Source organism: Rhizopus microsporus (genome assembly GCF_002708625.1).
Source record: "Rhizopus microsporus ATCC 52813 unplaced genomic scaffold scaffold_3, whole genome shotgun sequence".
In the NCBI taxonomy this organism is placed as follows: Eukaryota; Fungi; Mucoromycota; class Mucoromycetes; order Mucorales; family Rhizopodaceae; genus Rhizopus; species Rhizopus microsporus.
Genome location: NW_019671918.1, coordinates 609,144 through 633,245, shown reverse-complemented (window position 1 = coordinate 633,245; position 24,102 = coordinate 609,144). Strand labels below are relative to the sequence as shown.

Sequence of the window (24,102 nt, the reverse complement as noted above, 5' to 3'; positions counted from 1 at the left end):
AACTAGCACCGTAAAGGATGATCTACATATAGATATTAATACTAACTGTAGAATATATCAATCAAAAGAAAGAATATGATTGGCTGGTAAGAAAAGGGACCCTCTAAAAGAAAGCTTAGAGATGTTGGCTTACCTCTTTTAACAAAAAGCACAAGAAAAATTAATCTTCACATGTCTTACATTGAATTACAGTAGCTTAGGACAGTCACGAATGCATTCACATGTTATATTATTTCATATAAAAACTATTATTCTATTTTGCTTTCTTTTTATTTTATATCAAAAAACACAAACATGCCTGCTTGGAAACAAATCACTGTAAATAGGAAACACAGAAAGAGAGAAGCAGTACTTATATGACTAATAGATCCCTGAAACGCCTTCTGCTGACTACGTTATTGTCAAAAATATCTCTACTCAATCATCTGAAAAGACAGGTATATCACATTGCGTGTATTATAAAGGTGCACATAGAGTCTGACACGCGATTTATAGTCAAGGAATTCTTCTTATTCTGTGGTAAGATCCTTGATTTTGAGTTGACCTTGTAAGTATAAACCACGTCTTAGATATTCTTAGCTAACGTACGCGCACTAGGGATGACGATGGACAACATCAAATTGCCTTGATTCGCTTCGAACGTGAATCTGCTGCCAAGACAGCTACTCTTCTTAGTAATGGTAAGTTATAGCTCAAGAGCAACAGAAGAGGAGGCCTAATTCATAGTTATATTTAGCCTTGATCGATGACTGTCATATTGTGGCTGAACCTTACTTTGAATCTGCTAAACCCAAAGATGAAGCAGTTCCAGAGAATACAGGTGCAGCAGATGAACATGTTCAACAAGAATCAAAGCCCAAGGCACGCATTGCTGCTGAAATCTTGGCTAATGGCTACATTCTCCAAGATCAAGTTGTTGCCAAGGGACTTGAATATGACTCCAAATACAATGTTACCACTCGCCTCAGCGGTTACTTTAGCGCTCTCACTTCTAATGTGAAGCAGATTGATGAAAAATATCGTATTTGGGATAAGGCTTTAGAGATTGACAACAAGTTCAAGATTCATGAAAAGGTTCAAACTGCTGCTCAAACTGCTCAAAGCAAGGCTACTGCTGCACTTCAATCACCTACAGGTCAAAAGGTTCATGACTTCGCAAACCAAACCATTGCTCAGATCGCTGCTGTACACTATGAAGCTAAAAAGATTCAAAATGAAAAGGCTGTTTCTGCTGCTGCCTCTGCTTAATACCCCTCCTTCTCCTCATTTTCTGATTTGCAACACTCATCATGTCCAATAAACAAATTAAATCTTTTATTCTTCTTCAAGCTCCACTTCTTCCAATTGAAAACTATGAGCCATACCTTTTTCATCGGTTACACCACTGACTAATTGATAGGATCGATCATTATCTTCAGGTAATTTGCCATCAATATAGCTCTCATCCAACACAACCTTGTCCTTTTCTTTCTTTTCTTGTTGTACTTCTTCATGATCAATATGTAGTACAGACTTTTCCAAGAAGTCACGAATGGCAGTAAAATAGCCAGGCTGCATAAATGTGTCATTATGTGTGCCTTGAGAAAAGGCAACCCAGGTCTTGTTGGGTGATTCACTTAATTCTCGTAATTCAATCATATGAGAAGGTGGCACTAATTCGTCTTTTGAGCCTGCCAAGAACAAGATGGGTGTCTTTACAATCTGTCGAATATATTTTTCACTGGGCCAGTGTTGATGACAGAGGAAAGTGAAGTGTTTTAAAAAGGGCATCACATTGGGTATCACTTTGTGCTATATATGTAATACAATTCATAAGCCAATCTCAGATAGAACTTTAAAAAAAAAATACTTACCAAGCTTAAAAAGGTATTTTCAATCATCAAACCAGAAAATGAATTTTCATTACGGGAGACAAGATCAATAGCGACTGCGCCGCCGATAGATTGACCATAGGCAACCAGGGGAGTATCCTTTAGGATAGGATGTTCTCGGACATAATCCAACATGGTCTGAGTTATGAAAGGTTACATGTTGTAACAAAACAAATTTACTGTGTGTACCTGTGCGTCTATTTTCAAACCCTTTTCATTGGGAGTGCCTTCACTTTGGCCATATCCTCTGTAGGATAACATGACAATATTACATTTAAACCTTTCATATAGTATCTTTGCAATAGGTAACCTATGACCCTAATTGAATCATGATTAATTCGTTTATCCCCTTATTTTACCCATCAGCTATTCTCCTTTACCATGTTACCAGCGTTAGCCTGATTAAATAATATGCATTAAAATAGGTTTAGCTATCATAGGATTTAACTTACATGAAAATAGAGTATAGTAGGAGATCTCTTGGCCACTTCTTTATCCGGTTGAAGAATAATGTAACTCTTCAATTTGATATTATCTCTTGTTGTTAATGTAACTTCTGTATATTCCATACCGTACTTTGAAGGGGCATCAACCTATATAAATAAGATCAAAGTCATTCAGTTTGTTGAATAAAAAAAAATAATGAAAAGGGTTTACATGTTGCCGCGATCCTTCAGGAATGGAAGCAGGGTAAATGAGTTTGCATTGATAAATGTACAGTAAAATGACGCCGGTGAGGCCTGTCAGACCTGTCACCGTAAGACAATAGTTGAGCCAAGCTGGAGTATTGGGTTTCCAAAAGAATTCTGCCATAAAGAAAAAAGAAAAAGAAAGAAGAAAGAGCAATGAAGAAAAATAAAATAATGAAAACGGAATAATCTAACGTCGGAGTTTGTTCATATAAAAAGAGGATATTGTAAACCCTCCTCTTTACAATGGAAGTATCTAATTTACTAATCATTTCGCTATTCATTAGTTTACTTCTGATGAGCTCTTTCTTATTATTTATTGTCTGAAATTACGATTTTGCTATCAGTGTGCGACTAATTTCTGAATAAAGTGTAAAACACTTGCATTAATTGCTGGCGATTATACAATGATAGAAAGCATGATCTTTATCTTCTTGAGTGAAACAAACAAAGAAAAACCCGGAGAGTAGATCAGAACGGAAACAATAAGATCACTCAGGCATAATTATGATGATGCTTCATAGACTTGTATACTACATCAAATTTTAATACAAGGCAGGACTATTTCTTAACGATCTACAAATAGGGTTTCATACTTATCTATAGAAAGAAAAAGATTTGTTGTTCTTGCACAAGAATACTTTATATTTCAATCGTAAAGTCAATTTCTTCCTGCACCAAAAGGGACGCAGTAGGCTTGATAGACAGAAACCTCATTAAAACTAAATATGAAAAGGTCTGATTATTTTTTCTTTAGGTTAAAACCCTGTAATGGAAGATGGGTATACATATAGCTACATCTGTCGACTATTCATACATTGCCTTAGAAAAAGAATGATGGTTTTGTACTTGTGCTATAAAGAAAAGAAACTATAAGTTACAGCTATGGAAGATCTTCTAGAATAATAAGGAAAGTATAGTGTCAAGGCTCCTTTACGTTCTTAATAATGTGCAGGATTAGTGCTATAATCAAATCCTCTCACCAGCTGCTTCACACGCACGCGTAATGAATAATAACAACGCGTCGTTTATTCATCAACTTTTTTTTTTCATTTACATTTATTTATAATAAAGGTGTACTCTTTTTAGTTCTCAAGACAATAGTAGTCTTGATTAACAGGATCAGCCATGGGAATGTAAGAATACATATGATCCCAAGGAAAGAAAGATATACACTGAATGCCAATGGTGTATATACCTTATAAAAAGGGGTGATGTATCAAGGCTGAACTTATACATCTGAAAGATCTAGAAAGCACAAGCTGAACACTCCCAGATAAGTCTGGATTGACAGACTGCCAACATGTAGCTATCGATAGGCCTCAACCTCGTCTACCAGTCGTCCCGCAAGCTCAGAAGATGACCTTGACTCAGCAAACTACCCAAAATAGCTTTTGGTTCGATACCGCCTAGTAACAGCATAAGCATCTATTCGAGTAGCCACACTTAGAGAACATTTCTCTGTTCACAGATAACGGGCAAAGCGGTTAATCACACAAGTGCAGCCAGCTCAGAAATCTGCAAGCCACCTGAATCACCAACATGACCGTACTAGAGCTACAGCGTGAGCAAAGAGAGTGTCCAGTCCTCTAAAAGGATGGGACAAAGCCAAGGCCAAAGCATCTTCACAGGGAGAAAAAAGAACAAGGAGTATCTGTAAAGAAAAGAGAAAGAAAAAGGAGATAGGTCAGAAATACTCTAAAGCGTGGACGGTTGGTTATTCAATCAATAACATTTTATTGGCTAATACGTTCCGATAACAGTCAGGGCGGCTTTCTATTGGCTCATGCGTTTCAATAATAACAAAGAAGATGAAAAGAACACATCTTCTAAATTATTCGCACAATATATAAGATCAATGGCAATTACACTTTAGTTGGCTATCAATCTTTTCTTTATTTTTTAAAAACAGTATTTAATAACACAGTATGTTTGATATCCTTTAACAAACAACTTGACCAAGAGCTTTCATAAGATACCTTTTTAATTTCAACAGCCGACTCTCTGTAAGCAGTAAATTTACGTATTGCGCATTTTTTCTTTTTCACATCACTAATGGATACCAAGCTATTATCAAGACTTGACTTATTAGCTGACAACACTCTTTCAGTAATATTTGAGCGTAACCGACTAAAGGACCTCAAGTAATGAAGTTAGATTCGAGGATTCATTAAAGTATTCACTCTCATTATTATAGATTAGACGTTGAAAAGTATGAAACAAATATTCAAAAAAACTTGTCGCAATTAAAGGACGGTATTCAGCAATTAGAACAACAACTATCAGAAGAAGAACAAACAGATACAACAAAGGACACAAAAGTTGATGAAGATAAACTGATACAACTCCAACTAAAAGTGGATAAACTAGAAGCATTACTTGGAAATCAGACCGACCCAGCTGCAAGGTTCTTTTTACTATTATGTTATAGTTATATAATGGTTCTAATAGTTTTTGGAACTATATAGGGATCTGTTACTGGGCAATAACCATAAAAAGAGTCCTCGATTTACGCCTATAGATACAAGTCAAATGGAGAATAGCCAAATACTTCAACTTCAGCAACGCATTATCGATGGTAATATGAATGATTGTATAAATCAAGCAAGTTATCTAAAATGCACTATTAGATCAAGACCAAGACTTGGATCATCTTTCGGAAGCCATTCGTAGACAGAGAGAACTTGGACTTATGATTGGTGATGAGTTAGAGACTCATGCTATTTTGATTGATGAGACAGAGGAAATGGTAGATCGTACGGATGAAAGATTAAGAAGAGCTAAAAAGAAACTGGACTACGTAGGAAGGAAAGTAAAAGATAATAGTAAGTTGCACTCTTGTTCATTTTGTACACAGTCTGATTGACTTGCTTTTATATATAGAATCTATTTGCATTGTCATTGCTTTGATTTTGATATTCTTCATCTTGGTTGCCTTATTTAGATAATTAAAAATATCAAAACTCCGTGTCTTATTTTTTTTTGCCCTTTTCTTTGCTTATAAATACACATGAATAAAGAAGATATACCTGAAGACGCTAATCAACACTGTCCTGTAAGTTTATTTAATATGAAATAAACATAGGCTCAAAGTCCTTTCTCTAGGGACCAGAAAGTGATACAGCTGGAAAAGCAGATGCTTGTGCAGGTTGCCCTAATCAACAAATATGTGCAACTGCGCCCAAGGGACCAGATCCAGGTAGGATCATTCAATTCTATATACTCTTCAACTCATATTATAGAATGTAGATATTCCAGTGATTACCGAAAGGCTGTCTAATGTAAAGCACAAGATACTTGTCTTATCCGGAAAGGGGGGAGTAGGCAAGAGTAGCTTCACTTCTCAGCTAGCCTTTGCTCTGGCCAACAATGAAGACTGTCAAGTAGGTGTAATGGATGTCGATATCTGTGGTCCTTCGATACCTACTATTATGGGTGTTGTCAATGAACAAATCCACTCGAGTGGTACAGGATGGCAACCAGTCTATGTTCAAGACAACTTGGCGGTCATGTCTATTGGATTTATGCTGCCTGATAAAGACGATGCAGTCATCTGGAGAGGACCCAAGAAGAACGGCCTGATTAAGCAATTTTTAAGGGACGTTGATTGGGGTCACTTGGACTACCTCTTGGTTGACACCCCACCTGGCACTTCGGATGAGCATTTGTCCTTAGGCTCTTTTCTTAAACCAAGTGGTCTTGAAGGCGCAGTAATCATTACAACGCCTCAAGAGGTCGCTCTTCAAGATGTACGTAAAGAAATTGACTTTTGTAGAAAGGCAAAGATTCCCATCTTGGGATTAGTAGAGAATATGTCTGGCTTTGTCTGCCCTAACTGTCACGGAGAGTCTGTGATATTCCCGCCTACGACAGGTGGAGCAGAAGCATTGGCTAAAGAATTTAGCATACCTTTGCTTGGTAGAATACCCTTGGATCCAAGAGTGGCTAAAAGTTGTGATATGGGTGTATCATTTTTGGATGAATATCCTGATTCACCTGCATGTATTGCTTATGAAGATATTATAGAAAGTAAGTATTAAGAAAGTTACAAGATACATGCACAACCAACACTTTTTATGTTAGGATTAAGACAACAAGTAGAGAAATAAATTTCTATATACAAAATGATACTGTGTTTATATTTATTACATGTACACACGCATACACACACAATAACACACAAACACTTTTATATGCGTATACACATATTTCTTTATAAAAAGACAAGCAAGAAAAAGGTATAATGTGTATTTAATGCTATGAAATTACATGACAGCCAAGCTTGTAACGTTTTTCATTGCTTCTCTTTCGTCTTCGTTTAATAAATATCCTTTCTTTTCATCCCAATGCATCTTTCCTTGGTGATATACAACTTGTCCTAATACTAATATCTGATATTGTCTATGCTTGGCAATGGTTTTATCATCTACTCTAAATGGATAAAATAGGCTTGATGCTGATGATGTTGATGATGCTGATGAAGATGTATTTGATTTGGTTCTATTGCTCTTTTTTAATTTTGTCAACAGTCTTTGTCGTAATGTCTTGGGCTGATGATGATCATTCATAATATCAATCTCTTCTTCCTCTTCCTCTTCTTCTTCACTACTACTGCTACTACTACTACTACTGCTTATTTCACTACTACTACTGCTGCTGTCTGATTCTTCATTATAATTCACTCTTTTCCTGAATGATCTAAGCATACGTCTTCCGGGGTCGAAAATGATCAAATTTCTCTTCCCTGATTTGAGTATTTCGATACCAATCACTGTTCTGCTGTGACCTTGATGCTGTAAATAAAGCGGAGGACGATGTGTGATGTAAACCTTTCTTCCCTTTTTTGTTTCAATTTCCGTAGTAAAGTAAGACTGAATCCAATCAAACATATCCTTGTGGAGTCTCTCAGGGCCTGGTTGATGGAAGTCAATGATGGTAGATCGAATGCCGAGATAAGCCAAGAGTGTATATACTTCAGTTGTGCCAATCCATTTGCGGGTTTTGAATACGTGGTTTTTTAATTGTTTAGCGCCCAATGGATCAAATCCTTATTTATAAAAAATGTTGATATAATTACGTATACTCCCTATTGTAAATCATTTACCTTCTTTCCAAGCATTTTCGATCAATAATTGTATAGAAGATATATCAGGTACACATTTCAATAGACATTCACCTTCTTCTTCGTGTCTTTCTAGGAAACTCATCAACATTTGACAGTTACGGTATCCGCAGCCCCAACCAAGGTCCATGAGACCAGTTGAGATATAATCGGTATAAGGACTACATAAAAAAGCATACTGGGTTTCGTCACTTTTAAGATTTGGCTCTAGTTTCGGTATAATACCTATATGAATATATGATTTAAATAAATAAAAAAAGTGTATCCAAATATGGTTATATTTACCAGACGTTCTGCAGTCTTGTCTCAAGATGGACATTCCTTTCCAGAGATCTTGGTTTGTGTTTATACGAGAACGAACAGGTAAATTAGTGAGTAAACGTTTTGGTTCCTTGGTGTCGATCGCTTCGTCATCATCAGATTCCTTTCTCTATTAAAATAAGCCCCCCGGTAAGGAAAAATGAATAAGACGAGTGACAACTTACTTTTAGTGTCACTTTGACACCTTCTTTCATTCTTGCTATTGAAAATATAAAAAATAAAGGGTTAAAATCGATAAATAAAAAAAGGAAAAAATAATTTTACATTGTCTAAATTCTATTTGAGTCATCATCAAAAACCCCTCCCTTCTGTAACTTCAATAATAAAAAGGGAGGAAAAGAAAAAGATTTGTTTGTTTCGTTTTGCTGAAAAATAAAAAAAATCTTTAGTTTGCTCTTTGGGTTACACTCAAATATGTCCAATTAAAAAATAGATGTTATTGTTTAAACACTATCCTTCATGATTGAAAAAGAGTGTTTGCCTCTTTATTAGCACACTTGGAAATAAACGTCGTATTTATGTATCCCAATACCTTTTATAATCTAGTAATTCAAGGTGTGAGCTTGGACTCTTTATCTAATAACTCTCGATTTTAGTCTAGCATTCTTCAATCGGATTTAATAAAGGAGAAGGGTAAAAACAAAGGCTTGTATCCTCTTTTGTTAACCGCAGTTATCCATGACAACAGGAAATACACACTTTTCATGTCTAAACAAAACATCCATCATAGCTTTAACAAATTTGTCAATGTGATAGGTTGCAATGCCTTTTGTGTGTGGCGCTTTTTATTTCATATTAGCTTTTGTTTTCTCAGGGGTTGGCTGTAGTGAACTCTTTACCTTACTTCAATGCCTTGAATTTGAAAGTTATCAGAACGAGAATCAGGGACTAAGAGTATGGGATTCACCCGGGGGACAGGATGACAGACACGGATCAACACTTGCCTAGTTGACAAGAGGAACGCATCAAACTGTTGTTGTAGGCTCTGATAAAGCTTATTACAAGTGCAGATGACGATATATTTCATGCAATATGCTAGTCTTATAGTTTCTATAATTCATTCTACAGTAGATACCGTAGGAAAAAGATGCAAACAAAGCTCTTTGTAAAACAAGAAAAGAGATGTTAAGTGTCAAAACGTTACTTTTGATTCTAGTATTACTTGCTCAAGCTGTAAAAAAGAACTGAACATAAATCTACAAGATCACTTAGCTGTACAAATCACATACAATATAAAGTAGAGGTTTTTGCAGCAGATTTATGCTGTAGATTAGAATCTTACACCAGAAAAATGCATTAAAAGGTTTATCGTGATAAACTTTGGCAGGGAGCAATATCCATGTATGAGGATACTCAACAGATATTATTCAGAGCACAAGTCTTGGTCAATTACTATTTACTTCTACATTCATAAAAAGAGAAGCTGCTGGTGACCTTATTGTTATAAAAATTGATGAACATCGCACTTCTCACGTCTATAATTGACACTGATTTCCTGGACAGGGTTGCTCACGTCAAAGGCCAGAGTGTATTTGTCTGTAAAACATGTAATGCATTCCGATAACATGATGTGAACGCCGCCAGGAACATCATGGCGAGGGTACGTCCAAGATTTACTCTAGAAATGAGCAACACTAAAGCACCATCGTCGTATTAAATAGGTTTTCAACCGTCTCAATTTAGGTTTAAAAAACTGTAGATTTCTTACTTTCAGTATATCATTTCAATAAACACACGTATGATCTACACTTGTGCCTTTTTTGCTGTCAGGCAATATTGACATTTTCTTCAAAATGATCAATCATGAAAACTGAACAGCTCATATCACTTGAGATCCTGTGGCGTTTTAAGAGTTAATCACTAAATCAACAGAACAAGCCATGTTGACATAAATAAGAGGATCGCATAAAAGGATTGAAGTCTATATAAATGATACGCTATCTTACGGCTTTACTTCTTTTGCTATCAATAGCTGTTTATAGCTTTTTGCCTACATTGAGTAGCCAATAGCACCAATACAAATGAGATAATAACTGAAGAGCAATGTGTAAGCTTTAAAAAATATGTTTAATCGAAAGAAAGAATAGAAAAATAATCAGCTGTAGCAAAGATATTTTGACTTCAAAAGCTATGTTATATCATTATCTAAGGAATTCTCTCTTTCTTTGCATAGGGATGTTTCAAGGAGTCTTTGTTGACAACCATATGCATATAAGCAAAGGCGCGCTATTGAAACGCACGAGCCAATAGAAAGCCGCCCTGACTGTTATCGGAACGTATTAGCCAATAAAATGTTATTGATTGAATAACCAACCGTCCACGCTTTAGAGTATTTCTGACCTATCTCCTTTTTCTTTCTCTTTTCTTTACAGATACTCCTTGTTCTTTTTTCTCCCTGTGAAGATGCTTTGGCCTTGGCTTTGTCCCATCCTTTTAGAGGACTGGACACTCTCTTTGCTCACGCTGTAGCTCTAGTACGGTCATGTTGGTGATTCAGGTGGCTTGCAGATTTCTGAGCTGGCTGCACTTGTGTGATTAACCGCTTTGCCCGTTATCTGTGAACAGAGAAATGTTCTCTAAGTGTGGCTACTCGAATAGATGCTTATGCTGTTACTAGGCGGTATCGAACCAAAAGCTATTTTGGGTAGTTTGCTGAGTCAAGGTCATCTTCTGAGCTTGCGGGACGACTGGTAGACGAGGTTGAGGCCTATCGATAGCTACATGTTGGCAGTCTGTCAATCCAGACTTATCTGGGAGTGTTCAGCTTGTGCTTTCTAGATCTTTCAGATGTATAAGTTCAGCCTTGATACATCACCCCTTTTTATAAGGTATATACACCATTGGCATTCAGTGTATATCTTTCTTTCCTTGGGATCATATGTATTCTTACATTCCCATGGCTGATCCTGTTAATCAAGACTACTATTGTCTTGAGAACTAAAAAGAGTACACCTTTATTATAAATAAATGTAAATGAAAAAAAAAAAGTTGATGAATAAACGACGCGTTGCTATTGTATATGCGCTTAGAAAAAGACGCGACTTACAAGCTCATTGTGTAAAAGAGAACGATGTTAGGCAATTGTTAAAATGCTATTCATGGTGAAGTGCACCTTTATTACATGTGGATGAGATTTGCTATGAGTTACCATTCTGATAAAATACGATATATTTAATATCATACAATGATATACTTTACAGAATACTCTGTGTTTTATATTAAATATATAGTAGAAGGATGAGCTAATTACGTGTTGACAAATACAGCACATCTAGATTCAAGCATCAAACATGAAGGACATTTATCTACTGCTCAAGGTCAAGCGACTTTTTTTTATAAATATTTGCACTACACTTTAGAGTACTGATTGACTTGGACAGTGGATGTGGCTTGCATAAACTTTACCTAAATGTTGGATAAGTCATTGCTATTTTTCTAGGCAGGTTAGTGAAAAATGATGCCCCTTTCTAGTATCAAGTATAAGCTTTCAAGTACGTCAAGTGAATTTAGGAAGTGCATGTCATTAAATGTTGTGTCATTATCCTTTACCTTGACATAAAGTATTAAAAAGATGTTCAACGTTTTTAGCGCGTTCTTTTGCAAACTAGCAAAGCAGATTTTGAAACGTTTACTTTCCCATACAAATTGTGTTCTTTACTCTGCTTATCTTCACTTGGATTTATAGGTTTGACAAAGAACGCTATGCCATTGATTAATAAGTCTGAAACCAGTTTGGAGCAAAGGAGGAACATGCAGAATGCGATGCCGTTTAAACCCAGCTTCCCCAACTACGGTAGAGGAAATGAAAGAATAAACAAAAGGCTAACTATTCGTATGTTCAAGGGCTAGCTTGAGCTTGGACCATATACACTTTTCTGTTTACATCCCTCTACTTTTCAAATTCCTTTCGTTTGGATAGCTTATGCACGTTAGAATGATCATCTCTCAAGTTACTTGTGCATTACTGTCCTTTAATTTTATTGGCTGACTGGCTTTTACCAAATTGGGTCAAAAAGTATAATTGGATGCCCCTACAGTTTTTTGTTCCTACTTTCTTCTTTCATCAAGATTATTCATCTATAACCAAATGACTCAACGTGGTAAGATTAAAGCCTTTACTAGAAAAAATAAAGAGAAAAAGTGAAGTTATAGGACTATTTTACAGCTTCTCTTAATGCGTAGTTCCTGATTATGTGATTAATCTATTTTTCTATTCTAGACGTTTACATTGCTTCTGCTGTTCGTACTCCTATTGGTGGCTTCAACGGTTCTTTAGCTTCATTGGCTGCTACTAAGCTCGGCTCTATTGCTATTGAAGGTAAGTCTCAAGCTTAAACCGCAGTAACTTGTTGAATACTAATTGTTGATGTAGCTGCTCTCAAAAAGGCCAACTTACCTGCCGATGCAGTTGAAGAAGTCATTTTTGGTTGCGTTTTGTCTGCTGGTCTCGGTCAAAACCCTGCTCGTCAAGCTGCTCTTGGAGCTGGTCTTAAGGATACCACTATCTCCACTACTGTCAACAAGGTCTGCGCCTCAGGCATGAAAGGTAAATAAAAAAAAAAAAAAAGCGTGGTAAAAAATCATCGAGGCTTACAGGAGTTAACATCAATTCTCACGAACAGCTGTCATCTTGGCTGCACAAACTATTATGCTTGGAAATGCTGACGTCGTAGTTGCTGGTGGTATGGAATCCATGTCTAACACTCCCTACTACTTACCCAAGCAGCGCTTTGGTTCCACATACGGTAACACTGAAGTTGTTGACGGCATTGTCAAGGATGGTCTTACCGATGTCTACAATGACTACCTGATGGGTGTTGCTGCTGAAGAATGTGCTGCTGAATACCAAGTTACCCGTGAACAACAAGATGACTACGCCATCGAATCTTACAAGCGTGCTCAAGCCGCCTTTGCTGCTGGCCACTACAAGGAAGAAATTGTTCCTGTCACTGTTTCTGGTGGTCGTGGTAAGCCTGACCGTGTTATTGAGATGGATGATGAAGTCTCCAAGTTGAACGAAGAAAAGCTTCGTGCTGTTCGTCCTGCTTTCCAACCCAAGAACGGCACTGTTACTGCACCAAACTCCTCTCCTTTATCTGATGGTGCTTCTGCTCTTGTTCTTGTCTCTGCTGAGGCTGCTAAGAAATACAATTTGACCTTAATTGCCAAGATTCGTGGTTGGGGTGAAGCTGAACAAGCTCCTGCTCGTTTCACTACTTCTCCTGCTTACGCTATTCCCAAGGCTATCAAGCACGCTGGATTAACTCCTGAAGATATCTCTTACTATGAAATCAATGAAGCCTTTTCTGTTGTCGCCTGTGCCAACAAGAAGATCTTGAACCTTCCCTCTGAGAAAGTGTAAGTAACTTGGATGAAAAGGAAAAAAAAAAAATCACTCACAGCATGTTTAGGAATATTTGGGGCGGTGCTGTTGCCATGGGTCATCCCTTGGGCTGTTCTGGTGCTCGTATTATCACAACACTCACTTCAGTATTAAAGAACAAGGAAGCCAAATTCGGCGCTGCAGGTGTCTGTAATGGTGGTGGCGGTGCCTCTGCTGTTGTCATTGAACTTGTTTAAATAAGAGTAAAACGCACATCTTTAAACCATTTATAATAATAACAATAATAAACACTTCATTGCATTTGTCATCAATCGAAAAAGACCCGTCTTTCTCTTATTCTTTATTTAGTTTTTTAAATGATGCTCTCGTCTTTTCTCCATTCGTTGTCATCCACTCTTGTACTCTGCATCCAAGCACTTTGGTATACTTTCCAAACAAGTTGCGGTCGTACTTGTACATTGTCACGAATCCATGTCTCTTTTCAAGGATTTGTTCTGCAGCCATATGATATGAATTTACGTGAGCGTAGACTCTATTGATACCATGTTCATTTGCCCACGTCATGGCTCTATTTAAAAGCAACGTGGAAAGGCCACAGGCTTGCAAGTCAGAGCGTATGGCCCATCTGGTAACAGTGGCTGTTCTTGGAACATGTTTATCCATAAACTGTCGCTCTCCCTGTCGTCTTTTCTCCATCCATGTAGGTACGGGCAAACGAAGCAATTCGAAGACAGCAGTAGTGAATTGTTTCCATGGTACGGGGAAGCTGTTTCGTCTATCCTTTATCTCTTGTTCGTTGCAAATTAGGCCAATCATGCCACACACTTCATCGTCTACAGTCAAGACCCAAAAGTGAGAAGGTTCTTGCTGATCAGTAGGCTTTCGTTCCTTTGTTTCGCCTTGAACGGTGTAATTTAAATAATACAAGTCAGGATCAAAGAGATCGTTGGTTCTGGCTTCTTCTATATATGAAGTAAGATCTACTCTATCTGATACAATAAATATCGCGCTGAAACCAATCATGGCCCATGAAAAGGTAGCCAGTACTTTAGCAGCTGTTATGACCCATTCAGAAAATTGAAAGTATGAAAGGATGAGTTGAATGCAGTAAAGAAGACCAGAATATACACCAAACCAGACAAGCCAAGTAGCTGGTGCCCAAAGTTTTCTTCTAATGCTTTCATAAACTAATGGGACACAAGTACTGCAGAATAAATAGTCAACTTGCTCCTGGTCTGTCTCTCGATAGGTTCGCAACACTACTTTGGGTGTCTTGTCTTTTTTTGTCATTAAAAAGAATAAAGGTCGATTTGTCAGCTGAAGCTGAACCTGTGAATTACTATGGAATAATTGAATGACCGCATTAAGCGCATGATGAGTTACTGAGATCCTCTTTACATAGGACGAAAGAAAAATAAAATTAGATGCGACTGTAGATGAATAAGGAAGTAAAAGGGTGTGAAGATTACTTTTATTCACAGGAAAATTCCAGGTTAAGTGGCAAAGGATAGGGCGTCTTTATCATAGGACATGTAGTCGTATATACATACAGGCTGATAAAGAATCCAGTGTGAGACGTTAAAAAGGAGGGAATAACGGCTAATGAATGAAAAGAAGCCTTTAATTGCTGCAGGCATCTGCAGTTGATGATACATTTGTAAGCAGTAGTCAGCTATTACGCGTTGATTCTAATAGGATGCATTCTTTGTGACAATCTCCACTTTTTTTTATTTATTGTATTGAGATAACAGCATAGCTACTCTTTCTGCGAATCTGGTCTTAGCAGCGTCTGACATAACAAGGTGATGATTCTTTTCGAATTGACTAACAACATCTGAAGGATTATCATTGGGATATATAGGCAAGTTTGCCGTTACGCCTGGAGCCAATTCGATCTTAAAAGTAAGACAAGGTGTCTTGGGAGCAGCAGGAGGCATATAGTGTTGTTGTTGTTGTTGTTGGTATTGAGGATGTTGTGTTTGAACAGGAGGCTGCGAGGGATCAGCAGTGGCATATTTGGACGCCATAGTGCCCAAAGGTTGTTGTTGCCAAGAAGGAGTTTGCTGAGTTTGAGGTTGGTTCCAACTTGGGACTTGTGGTTGCTGTTGCTGCTGTTGTTGTTGTTGGTTCCATTGTTGTTGCTGTTGAGGTTGAGAATGGGGTTGTTGTCCCCAAGTTTGAGTAAACTGCTGTTGTGGCTGTTGATGCTGGGATGGTTGAGATGGTTGAGATGGAGCATATTTTGAGGCAGAACTTCCATTAGGATTGTTCCAGAAAGGTGTCTCCACCAACTTGTCTGTAGCCCAAGAATTTGATCCAGCTTTAACAGGAGGTCTACGTGGAGCAACCAATAAAGGCTTTGAAGGCTTGGTTGCTTTGGGTGCTTTGGGTACCTTTTGCTGCTGCTTTTGCTGCTGCTTTTGTTGTTGTTGTTGTTGCTGTGGCGGTGGTGGTGGTTGTTGTCCTGATTTACTCTTCTTTTTCTTCTTTCCACCATTTAAACCACCTTTAGGTAAAGGCTTACCCAATCTTCGATCCAAAATAAGCTGCTCATCAACTGGCTTGAAATTTTTACCTTGACGGTGAAGCTGACCAGTACCAATTCCGTTTGATTTGAGTTTGACAGATGGATCAATGAGAGAAGCCCAATCGTCCATGCTCACATTGACTTCAGTTCTGCCTTCTTCAGTGACTTTTTGAGTACCCCAACCTGACATTTGAAGGGGAGCATATTCGTCTTCTGATTCTGAATAGTCTGAGTATTCGCTGTATGCCATAATGAAAACAAAAGGAAGAAAGAGGAATTATGATTGGTTGATGAGGCTTTTACACTGGGTTCAAACTCCCTTGAACCCTACAAAATTGAAATGCTCAAACTTGGGCTCAAGCTCTGAACAAGGATATGTCATTCATTGACATATAGTAATTGATTTCGTAGTTCAGTTTTGTCTTTTGAAGAGAAGCGCTTGTTTATACGTGATAAAGTATAATAAAAAGAAAGAACAAAAGTCAACACTGTTGCCTAATATAGACAGTCATCGTTAAAAGACTGTAGCTGTTGATCCTTAGTTGTGTAAATAATATCATCAATGGAGAAGCGTTGCATCTTTCAGAATCGCACATCAATTCACATTAAATAGTTGCACTGAGCGTTTCTTTTTTGCTGTTTATTTTTTAATTTCAAAAAGAAAATTTTACACAATTGTCAAACTAGGAAAAGAATTAGAATAGTCATAATCAATACAAATCTTGACCTACATTAAACAATGAATAGTTTAGATCTAGTGATGGCTGTTGCTCTTCTTGAGGAAAAAGTGTTCATAGGTGCAGTAAGCAGCAAATGCGACAGTTGCAATACCAAGTCCAGGAAACATGGTCTTGAAGTTGGAAGATTTTGAAAAGATGGGGTGTTTACGCCAGGCTTCACGCTTAGCCCAAGGGTCGTGATAAACGGGCCTCTTTACTTGAGCTTCAACGTGTGATTTAGTCATTGAAAGGTATATATTACTGAAAGAAAAAAGAACAAGTCCGTCTTGCACTCGGCCACAGTAAACCCCGGTTTGGGGTGACGTCGAAAATACTAAAAACTTGCCCCCTTTCTGAACTTCAAACTCTTGAAGTGACTATTTATTCTTATTTATTCGATGTTGCGATCATTAATTCTCCTTTAATTCTTTGGCTTTTTCTTTCACTTATTCTCCTTTTATTAAAAAATAGTAATCATGTCTGAGAGTTTAGTTTTAGAAAAATACACACCATTTTCTAGAGAAATTACTGTTGATATTGACTCTTAGAAGAATATCATTGAAAATTCACCTGTCCATCATCTAGTATATCGGATTTATAAGGATAAGATGAATGGTGATACGTCTACTTTAAATGAAGAAGGCCAGCCTATGCCAAAGCGCGTAACAAGAAGAAGCATAATTTGGAAAATTAAGCACATATGCCATAGAATTGGGGCCTATAAGAGCCGTGCTGGTGTACAGACAGAAGATGAATCATCTAAAAGCGGCTAATCCAGAAACCAAGCAAGAAGATCGATTGCAGATGCTATGTTACTATCACCTGCTATTTCGTAACCATTAAGCTTCATAATGAGCATAATCATCTTATTGGAAGCCTTGATGATATCTCTTTTTTGCCTTTATTGGATAATATGAAGGAAGCTATATCGCAAAAGCTACGTGAAGGTTATGGTAGAAGAGACATAAGAGATGCGATTTGACACCATTTTAATGAAAGATAAGAGACATTTTTCCTGAACTCTCTCCAATTGACAACACAGCAAAGCGGTATTTGTTGACATGTATATTAACTCTTTAATCATTTCATGAGTATAATTAAAGCAATGATAGTATATGCTATACAAAACGCGCCTCTGTATGTGAGTCAAAAGCATCGTTTACTTGTTATTTAGTTGGTTTATATGAACAACTGATGCTATCTAGTAGCTGCTGTACCTCATATCCTATCATCTCTTCGCTCACTTTCTTTGTATTATCCATAGCGTGTATTGATTCAAATAGTTCTTTGTCTAGTTCCATCAATGTATGTAAGTTTTCGAGTATCTCGTTGTACATTGAAGATGGAATCTCTTTTGTTTCATGGTGGTGAGGTAGTAAGCTAATTACTTCATCTCGCTTGATATTTTCTCTGTTGTCCATTGCCTGACATGATTTTATACTGAGCTCAAGAGCTTGTATGGTCTTGGTTATTTCATCATTTATTTCATTTACTACCACCATGGCTCATTAAAAAATAAAGCTCCCTCTTTGGTATAGCTTACCGCTGGTGCTTTCAGGAATAATATCAGTTAAGCGGCTTATAATTATATCATTAACGTATTTCTCTAGCAATAGTCTCAATTTCACTTGACATTGAATATATAAAACATAAAGATCCCTTTCATAAAAATAAGTAATTTGTATCACATTACAAATATCAACATACGCATGAGCCTTTTGTCTCTGTCTCAGTATCGAGAACGACATAGACTGATGTTCAATTGTTTCATATAATTCACATAGTCTTTCTTCAGTCGATATCTGTTCTTGTTCTTTATCCCACTGCATAATGTAAGAAAAAAGAATAAAAGATACTAATAGCTTGGTTTATTATTTATGTTGTCATTGCAAAGTATTTTTGAGTTGCGCAAAGTGCTTGATACCTTACACCTGCGTCTTGGTGCGTCATGAGCTCCATAATTCTTTGTTTGGCGCCAATAGTTTGTAAATAGCTATAAGAAATAAGCACTTTGTTTTTTCTTTTGATAATGTTCAAACCTTTTACTGTTTGGATCACTGCTATATTTGACATATTGACCCAAATCATGACAGGCAATAGCTAATACTGTAAAATCTGTTGATGTGCTTAGTAATCTTGCCAATAACCTAAGCAAATCAATGATGAATATAAGCTTTAAGATTCACATATAAAGCATACCTTAATAAGTGCTGATCCTTTTCATTAAGACGGTTTGCATTTTGTTTCCAAAAGTTCTCTGATGCATGAGACGGACTTTCCCAGTGTAATCTACCCGTTTCAACCTCTGAAGCGTATACTTCAAATGTACTTGATACAAATCAGATGATATTATTCTTTTTTTTTTTTTTATAAAAAAAAAGCCCTCGCTTACCTAAGACTCTGAAAGTTTTGCTGTAATTCAGTTTTCACATATTCAATGTCATCAACAATTTCCTGATCTGACCATTTTCGAGTAGCCAAGTGCTCTGTAAAAGGCAACAGTTTGGCTACCAACATGGCAGACATGTTTTCTGTGGGCGCTTTCTCAGTTAAATTCTAAGACATATGACTGAGTTATCTATGAATAGCAAAAAGTTTAAAAGATTACCTTGAAGGTTGCTACAATTACTCTGACTACTTTTTCTTTAGGTGTTGACTTGGCATAGTCCAATAGCACAGGGATGATTTTACATTTTCTACACAACACATTAGTAAATATTAAATTGTATAGTTAATGACATACTTGTCCAAGTTCTTTGCTACTCGTTCATCAAATGTTAAAAGCCAAATAGCAAAGGTAAGTTCATATATCTTTTGTGGATCAGAGTGTTTGTTTGCCTTTAGAATGCTGACTAGTCTGTAAATAAAAAAATATAAAAAAGGAATCAATAACTAATACGTATATATACATGCCAGAGATATGTTACGTGTCGATAGCATGAGGTGTTTCCCAAAAGGCTCTTCTGTATTCTGGAACATGAAACAAAGCATCAAGCATTTGGATATTGAGATCAACAATGTGTTGCTGACGGCTTTGTAGCTGAAATGTAATCCATCGAAAGAATTCATGTATGTTGATATCACGATGAGGTGTAGAACTGTTTAAAGTACATGAGTTATTTATGATAACTTTGATCTTTTATATATATATATATTTACCAAATCAACATAGTAAGTAACTTGCTTGACTGTATACCTATAAATTCGTCATTGATACTGAGCACTTTATGAAATGGTCCAAAGGGGAACTCCGGATTATCCTTTTTTGCTTCATGAAACAAATAAATCCTCTCCTCGTGTTCTAGATCATAATTAGCCTTCTTGAAGGCAAGAAGAAAAATGAAAGGGGTTTACTTACCATTCAGCATATCGTGAATAAGAACAAGCACTTTCTGAAGCGTATCCACTCTTGCCAATTTTTGCATTAATTCAAGATAAAGTAAAGCATAATAACGTCCATGCTATTTTGAGAGTGTACCCGCGCCTTTTGATTATTCTGCATGTTAAACAACAAATGAAAAGGGATTATACCTCTGTCATAATAGGCTCGAGTTCCTCAACTGACTTATTTTCGACATGCTTTATCATGGCCATTTCATTTTCAGATATTAAACCCACGTTTGTGTATTCCTATAGATAACGATGGGCGTAAGTGCTGCAGGTATAGATTCAACATGCGAGGCTGATTTTACCTCCCATGGGATGGGTTCTTGCCTGATTTTGTTCATGGTGTCATCTAAATAAGGGTGAGATATAATAGTCAGCTTGACTTCTTCTACAAGGTCATCTCTTGCTAAAGCTGAACTAATCGTTTCAGCTTGTGGCGGTGGTATACTTGGTGGAATAGCTGTTAACATTCAACGCGATCTTTTAAGAAAAAAAAGCTTAAAGGAAAAAAAAAAAAAAAGGAGGGAAGCGATCAGACGGTTTTAAGGGGTAAAATTTAAGTTTTACGTCATATCTTTTTGTAAACAAAAAAGCCGTATCAGATGGTAAGAGTGAAAGGTTTATTGAAGCTACATTTTATAATAAAATGGAAATGATGAATATTAAAATGTCATTTTCTACTAGTAAAAGATTATAAAAGTTAAATAAAGGTATGCAAATAATAGATTTATGCAGATGCAACTACAACAGCAGGAGATGTGGTTGAATTAGCAGTCTCTGATGTAGCACTGGTTTCAACTGTCTCAGATTTATCTTGTTCTGTTGTTTCCTCTTTAACTTCTTCCTTGGTCTCTTCCTTTTCTTCTTTCTTTTCTTCGTCTTTGGCAGGAGCGGCAGGTGCTGTCTCAGATGTAACAGGAGTCTTTGACTTCTTGTTCTTCTTTGTGAACAATTCTGTTAAACGACCTAAAGGTGAAGAAGGACGACCAATTTCTTTCTTTTCTTCTTTCTTTTCTTCCTTCTTTTCTTCCTTCTTTTCTTCCTTCTTTTCTTCCTTCTTTTCTTCTTCCTTTTTATCTTCTTCGTTTGATTCTAAAAAGATATTCTATTAGTGCTCCAGGGCAGGAGATCTAGGGAGATTTAGGGAGACTACCTTGTGTTTCAGTAGCGGGAACTTCAGCATTGGGAGCTTCGGTAGCAACGGTAGGCTCCTCTGGTGCTTCTTGAACAACTACCTCCTTGGGGGAGTCTTCATGCTTCTTTTTACCAAAAATCTTACTGATAAAGGATTGGCGCTTGTTGCTGGCAGTAGCAGTAGCCAAATGGGTAGCAGCTTGTTCTATTTCAGCAGCAACTTCGGTGACTTCAGCTTCTACAGCAGCAGCGGCTTCCTTGACGGCTTCCTTGACGGGTTCTTCCTTGGAAGCATTTGAAGCTTCAGTTACAGCTTCAGTTTCAATGGGTTGAAGTTGTTCGATCTGAGGTAACTCAGTAGACACAGGCTCTGATTCAGCAGCAGCAGAGGCATTAGCGGATTCATCTACTTTGGTAGCAGACTAGAAAATATGGTTAGATCAGGAAATTTTACGATGGATAGAAGTGAGAGGTTTACCTTTGATCTAGAAAAGAAAGAAAATCCCTTGGTCTTCTTTTTATGCTCAGCGGTTTCAGCAGGAGTAGATGCAGCAGTGGATTCAGCCTTGGGGGCTTCAGCCTCTTCGTGGTCTTCCTTCTTAGCTTCCTCCTTCTTAGCCTCTTCCTTCTTGGGCTTTCCGAAAGGATTGAAGATGGTACGGCGCTTGGAAATGGAAGCCTTGGGAGTGGCTGGGGCTTCTTCAGCAGGTGTTTCTTCGGATTCTTTCTTTGGTTCCTCGGCAGGAGCTTCAGGGCTGGCTACTTCTTCAGCTGGCTCGCCCTTATCAGCAGCTTGAGGCTCCGTAGAGGCAGTAGATTCAGCGGTAGGCTCAGTAGTAGGTTCAGTTGTAGGAGTAGTAGTAGTAGTAGGAACAGTGGCTTCAGTCATGATAAAAAATGAGATAAGAGAAAGAAGAAGAAAAAAAAAAAGAAAAGAAAGAGAAAGGATGCATTGATATTTATACAACTAAACAACAAAAGCACGAGTGGTTACTAAGGAAAGGAGGCAACCATGGTTACACTACGGTCGTAACCTTAGCATGAACACATAGAGATCAAAAAAATTTTCTATTTCGTGCAAAAGCGAGATCAAGTTTAATTTCCAAACTTGGTGAGCTGTCAACAGGATGAAAAATAGACTAAAAAAAGAAAATGGTCGAAGGGGAAGAGTGTGTTCGCCACATAAACAAATAAGCTAAATGACGTGGATCAAGGTCATTTTTACACAATTGTTTACTAACGAAAGTGTATATCACTTGGCCAATGGTTGCCTCCTTTTGTTGAAATGATCGCATAAGCTAATATTAAGAGATCCTGTCAAAGTGCGAGCAAGAAAAACTTTTTTTCTGCACGTTTTAGCTCCTACGTTTGATGTGCAATTCCTCCTTTTGTTTTTCTCTCTCTTACTCTCTTAACCTTGAGCCCCTTTTAAAAGATGGGTGTTTAGTAAAGATATCCTGTTTAATGTGAGCACGTGTAGTATAAGCTTAAAAGGAGAGTAAAGTAAGGACAATGATGGCGTCTAGATCAAAGGTGAAAATAATAAAATGGGTTGAAAGTCTGGTAATGCAAATCATTTTTTATTCATTTACCGAATATTAGGCACGAGTAACATAGAGTAATATGTACATCCTCACTGTCATACTATCTTTCATATCAATTGATCAAATAGTTGAATACAAAAGAGCAATGTATGACGATTTGGTTTAGTTTTAATCATCAAAATTACCGAAGCTCTGGAATTAAATTGTGTATAGCTATTTTGATTTGAATAAATGACAGCTCACTTATTTCAAGGTGGAGCCATTGTCTTTATTTTTAGATAGAGCTCACATCTCCGACTGTTTCTGCATCTATCTTCTTTTATTGGAAATATCTACACATGGTTCCTTTTTCTTTTTCTTTTTCTTTTATCGTTTTCTTTTTTCTATGGCTTTCTCTGGCTTTTGATAGGCCCTTGATTTATTGTGCATGCATGTAACGCATTTTAATAAGTAATGCCTGATACGATTACTTTTATGTTTATTAAGCTGAAACAATTTAAAGTGCGCGCCAAAAATAACAAGTAAAGGGGGAGGATGTTGTCTTGACAACTGTCATGGTTACTTTGTTTCATCACTGTAGCGAATAAATGTTCAATTCGAAAACATTGAAAAAGAGTTGGCACCAAACTATTTGTTACTTTAGTTTAATATGTAACACATCTCATTGGCTATTTCGGTCAAATCAATCAAGAACTGGCCAAAGCATTGCCAGCCTGAGTGACGCTCAAGTAACCTGTACGACATTATGTGTATATATGTGTGTATATATATACTTGTACTTAGAAGTAGCCTATAAAAAGATGCCTTTTTTTTATTCCTTAAATTAATCCTCCCCTCCTCTCTCTTTGTTCATACAAAAAAAAAAGAAAGCGAGAAAAGTAAAGCGTCAAGTAAAACGCATCCCCTTTCTTTTGTTAAGAACACTTGTGTCATTGGTTCAGTACCATCAAATGCAGAAAAATGAACAAAAGCTGTTTCGTGACACCATGCAAAAGGTTGTATGAAAGTGGACAGCATGAAAGAAAACAACTCTTTTAAAACGTGCAACACTTATTCAGCTGAACAAAAAGCACTTTGTTTGTATTATTTGAGAATTAAGCTATTTAAGGCTGCTTAGGCAGCTAGTCTTTCCAAGGTAAAAAAACACACTGAGTTTGCCGTTAAAAGCAGAATTAAACGTAGCAATCTTGAAAAAACAGGAGACTGGGTAGCAAGAATAGCTTTGGCTTGTAACAACGCCCCAGCTACTTCGAGCTTTTGTTAGCCAATTTAAGAGCTGCCGTCTCTAACAGTCATACATTGTTTGGCGTATTTCGATAATCTCTGTGGAATAACTTTCCTGTACTGATTGATCAGAATGGAAGACAAGTCATCAAATTTGTTCTCATTCGTTCTCCTAATGCACCCAGTTTCTGTCCTATCGATTTTTTTTCTTGGTGCTAAA

At 37.1% G+C, this 24,102-nt stretch overlaps 11 protein-coding genes across 11 annotated transcripts; 4 read left to right on the top strand and 7 right to left on the bottom strand.

Annotated features, from left to right (window-relative positions):
* Positions 1–294: 294 nt before the first annotated feature.
* RHIMIDRAFT_234687 (uncharacterized protein) lies at positions 295–1,248 on the top strand (the record flags this gene model as incomplete). The annotated part of the gene is made up of 5 exons (XM_023608210.1): positions 295–318; positions 368–437; positions 496–547; positions 598–680; positions 737–1,248. 5 exons carry the CDS (start codon positions 295–297, stop codon positions 1,246–1,248), a joined length of 741 nt encoding a protein of 246 aa, XP_023469038.1.
* A 66-nt stretch (positions 1,249–1,314) lies between these two features.
* Positions 1,315–2,684, bottom strand: RHIMIDRAFT_198327 (alpha/beta-hydrolase; the record flags this gene model as incomplete). The annotated part of the gene is made up of 6 exons (XM_023606277.1): positions 1,315–1,791; positions 1,854–2,009; positions 2,061–2,189; positions 2,252–2,269; positions 2,324–2,464; positions 2,529–2,684. 6 exons carry the CDS (start codon positions 2,682–2,684, stop codon positions 1,315–1,317), a joined length of 1,077 nt encoding a protein of 358 aa, XP_023469037.1.
* A 1,931-nt stretch (positions 2,685–4,615) lies between these two features.
* On the top strand, positions 4,616–5,508 carry RHIMIDRAFT_234685 (uncharacterized protein; the record flags this gene model as incomplete). Its single annotated transcript, XM_023608209.1, has 5 exons — positions 4,616–4,704; positions 4,758–4,967; positions 5,029–5,138; positions 5,191–5,385; positions 5,444–5,508. 5 exons carry the CDS (start codon positions 4,616–4,618, stop codon positions 5,506–5,508), a joined length of 669 nt encoding a protein of 222 aa, XP_023469036.1.
* Positions 5,509–5,536: 28 nt separating this feature from the next.
* Positions 5,537–6,747, top strand: RHIMIDRAFT_87399 (putative NBP35-nucleotide-binding protein). The gene is made up of 4 exons (XM_023615815.1): positions 5,537–5,615; positions 5,666–5,759; positions 5,810–6,589; positions 6,644–6,747. The coding sequence occupies exons 1-4, from the start codon at positions 5,571–5,573 to the stop codon at positions 6,667–6,669; spliced, it is 945 nt and encodes a 314-aa protein (XP_023469035.1). The 5' UTR covers positions 5,537–5,570; the 3' UTR covers positions 6,670–6,747.
* Positions 6,748–6,825: 78 nt separating this feature from the next.
* On the bottom strand, positions 6,826–8,359 carry RHIMIDRAFT_311402 (DUF1671-domain-containing protein; the record flags this gene model as incomplete). Its single annotated transcript, XM_023614725.1, has 5 exons — positions 8,268–8,359; positions 8,168–8,202; positions 7,968–8,112; positions 7,665–7,907; positions 6,826–7,607 (listed from the first exon to the last, which is right to left on the bottom strand). Exons 1-5 carry the CDS (start codon positions 8,293–8,295, stop codon positions 6,826–6,828), a joined length of 1,233 nt encoding a protein of 410 aa, XP_023469034.1. The 5' UTR covers positions 8,296–8,359.
* Positions 8,360–12,090: 3,731 nt separating this feature from the next.
* On the top strand, positions 12,091–13,583 carry RHIMIDRAFT_248507 (cytosolic acetoacetyl-coenzyme A thiolase; the record flags this gene model as incomplete). Its single annotated transcript, XM_023610528.1, has 5 exons — positions 12,091–12,103; positions 12,223–12,321; positions 12,376–12,549; positions 12,626–13,361; positions 13,415–13,583. 5 exons carry the CDS (start codon positions 12,091–12,093, stop codon positions 13,581–13,583), a joined length of 1,191 nt encoding a protein of 396 aa, XP_023469033.1.
* Positions 13,584–13,680: 97 nt separating this feature from the next.
* Positions 13,681–14,637, bottom strand: RHIMIDRAFT_234681 (uncharacterized protein; the record flags this gene model as incomplete). Its single annotated transcript, XM_023608208.1, has 1 exon — positions 13,681–14,637. One exon carries the CDS (start codon positions 14,635–14,637, stop codon positions 13,681–13,683), a length of 957 nt encoding a protein of 318 aa, XP_023469032.1.
* A 437-nt stretch (positions 14,638–15,074) lies between these two features.
* On the bottom strand, positions 15,075–16,124 carry RHIMIDRAFT_248505 (uncharacterized protein; the record flags this gene model as incomplete). The annotated part of the gene is made up of 1 exon (XM_023610527.1): positions 15,075–16,124. The coding sequence occupies one exon, from the start codon at positions 16,122–16,124 to the stop codon at positions 15,075–15,077; it is 1,050 nt and encodes a 349-aa protein (XP_023469031.1).
* A 155-nt stretch (positions 16,125–16,279) lies between these two features.
* On the bottom strand, positions 16,280–16,852 carry RHIMIDRAFT_87369 (uncharacterized protein). The gene has a single exon (XM_023615814.1). The coding sequence runs from the start codon at positions 16,836–16,838 to the stop codon at positions 16,629–16,631; it is 210 nt and encodes a 69-aa protein (XP_023469030.1). The 5' UTR covers positions 16,839–16,852; the 3' UTR covers positions 16,280–16,628.
* Positions 16,853–18,210: 1,358 nt separating this feature from the next.
* Positions 18,211–20,477, bottom strand: RHIMIDRAFT_272140 (ATPase, V1 complex, subunit H). The gene is made up of 11 exons (XM_023612300.1): positions 20,286–20,477; positions 20,125–20,223; positions 19,952–20,054; positions 19,753–19,894; positions 19,521–19,691; positions 19,337–19,450; positions 19,202–19,289; positions 18,986–19,149; positions 18,793–18,921; positions 18,633–18,740; positions 18,211–18,586 (listed from the first exon to the last, which is right to left on the bottom strand). The coding sequence occupies exons 1-11, from the start codon at positions 20,448–20,450 to the stop codon at positions 18,469–18,471; spliced, it is 1,401 nt and encodes a 466-aa protein (XP_023469029.1). The 5' UTR covers positions 20,451–20,477; the 3' UTR covers positions 18,211–18,468.
* Positions 20,478–20,579: 102 nt separating this feature from the next.
* Positions 20,580–22,033, bottom strand: RHIMIDRAFT_289757 (uncharacterized protein). Its single transcript, XM_023613671.1, has 3 exons — positions 21,593–22,033; positions 21,134–21,536; positions 20,580–21,072 (listed from the first exon to the last, which is right to left on the bottom strand). The coding sequence occupies exons 1-3, from the start codon at positions 22,001–22,003 to the stop codon at positions 20,708–20,710; spliced, it is 1,179 nt and encodes a 392-aa protein (XP_023469028.1). The 5' UTR covers positions 22,004–22,033; the 3' UTR covers positions 20,580–20,707.
* Positions 22,034–24,102: the final 2,069 nt, after the last annotated feature.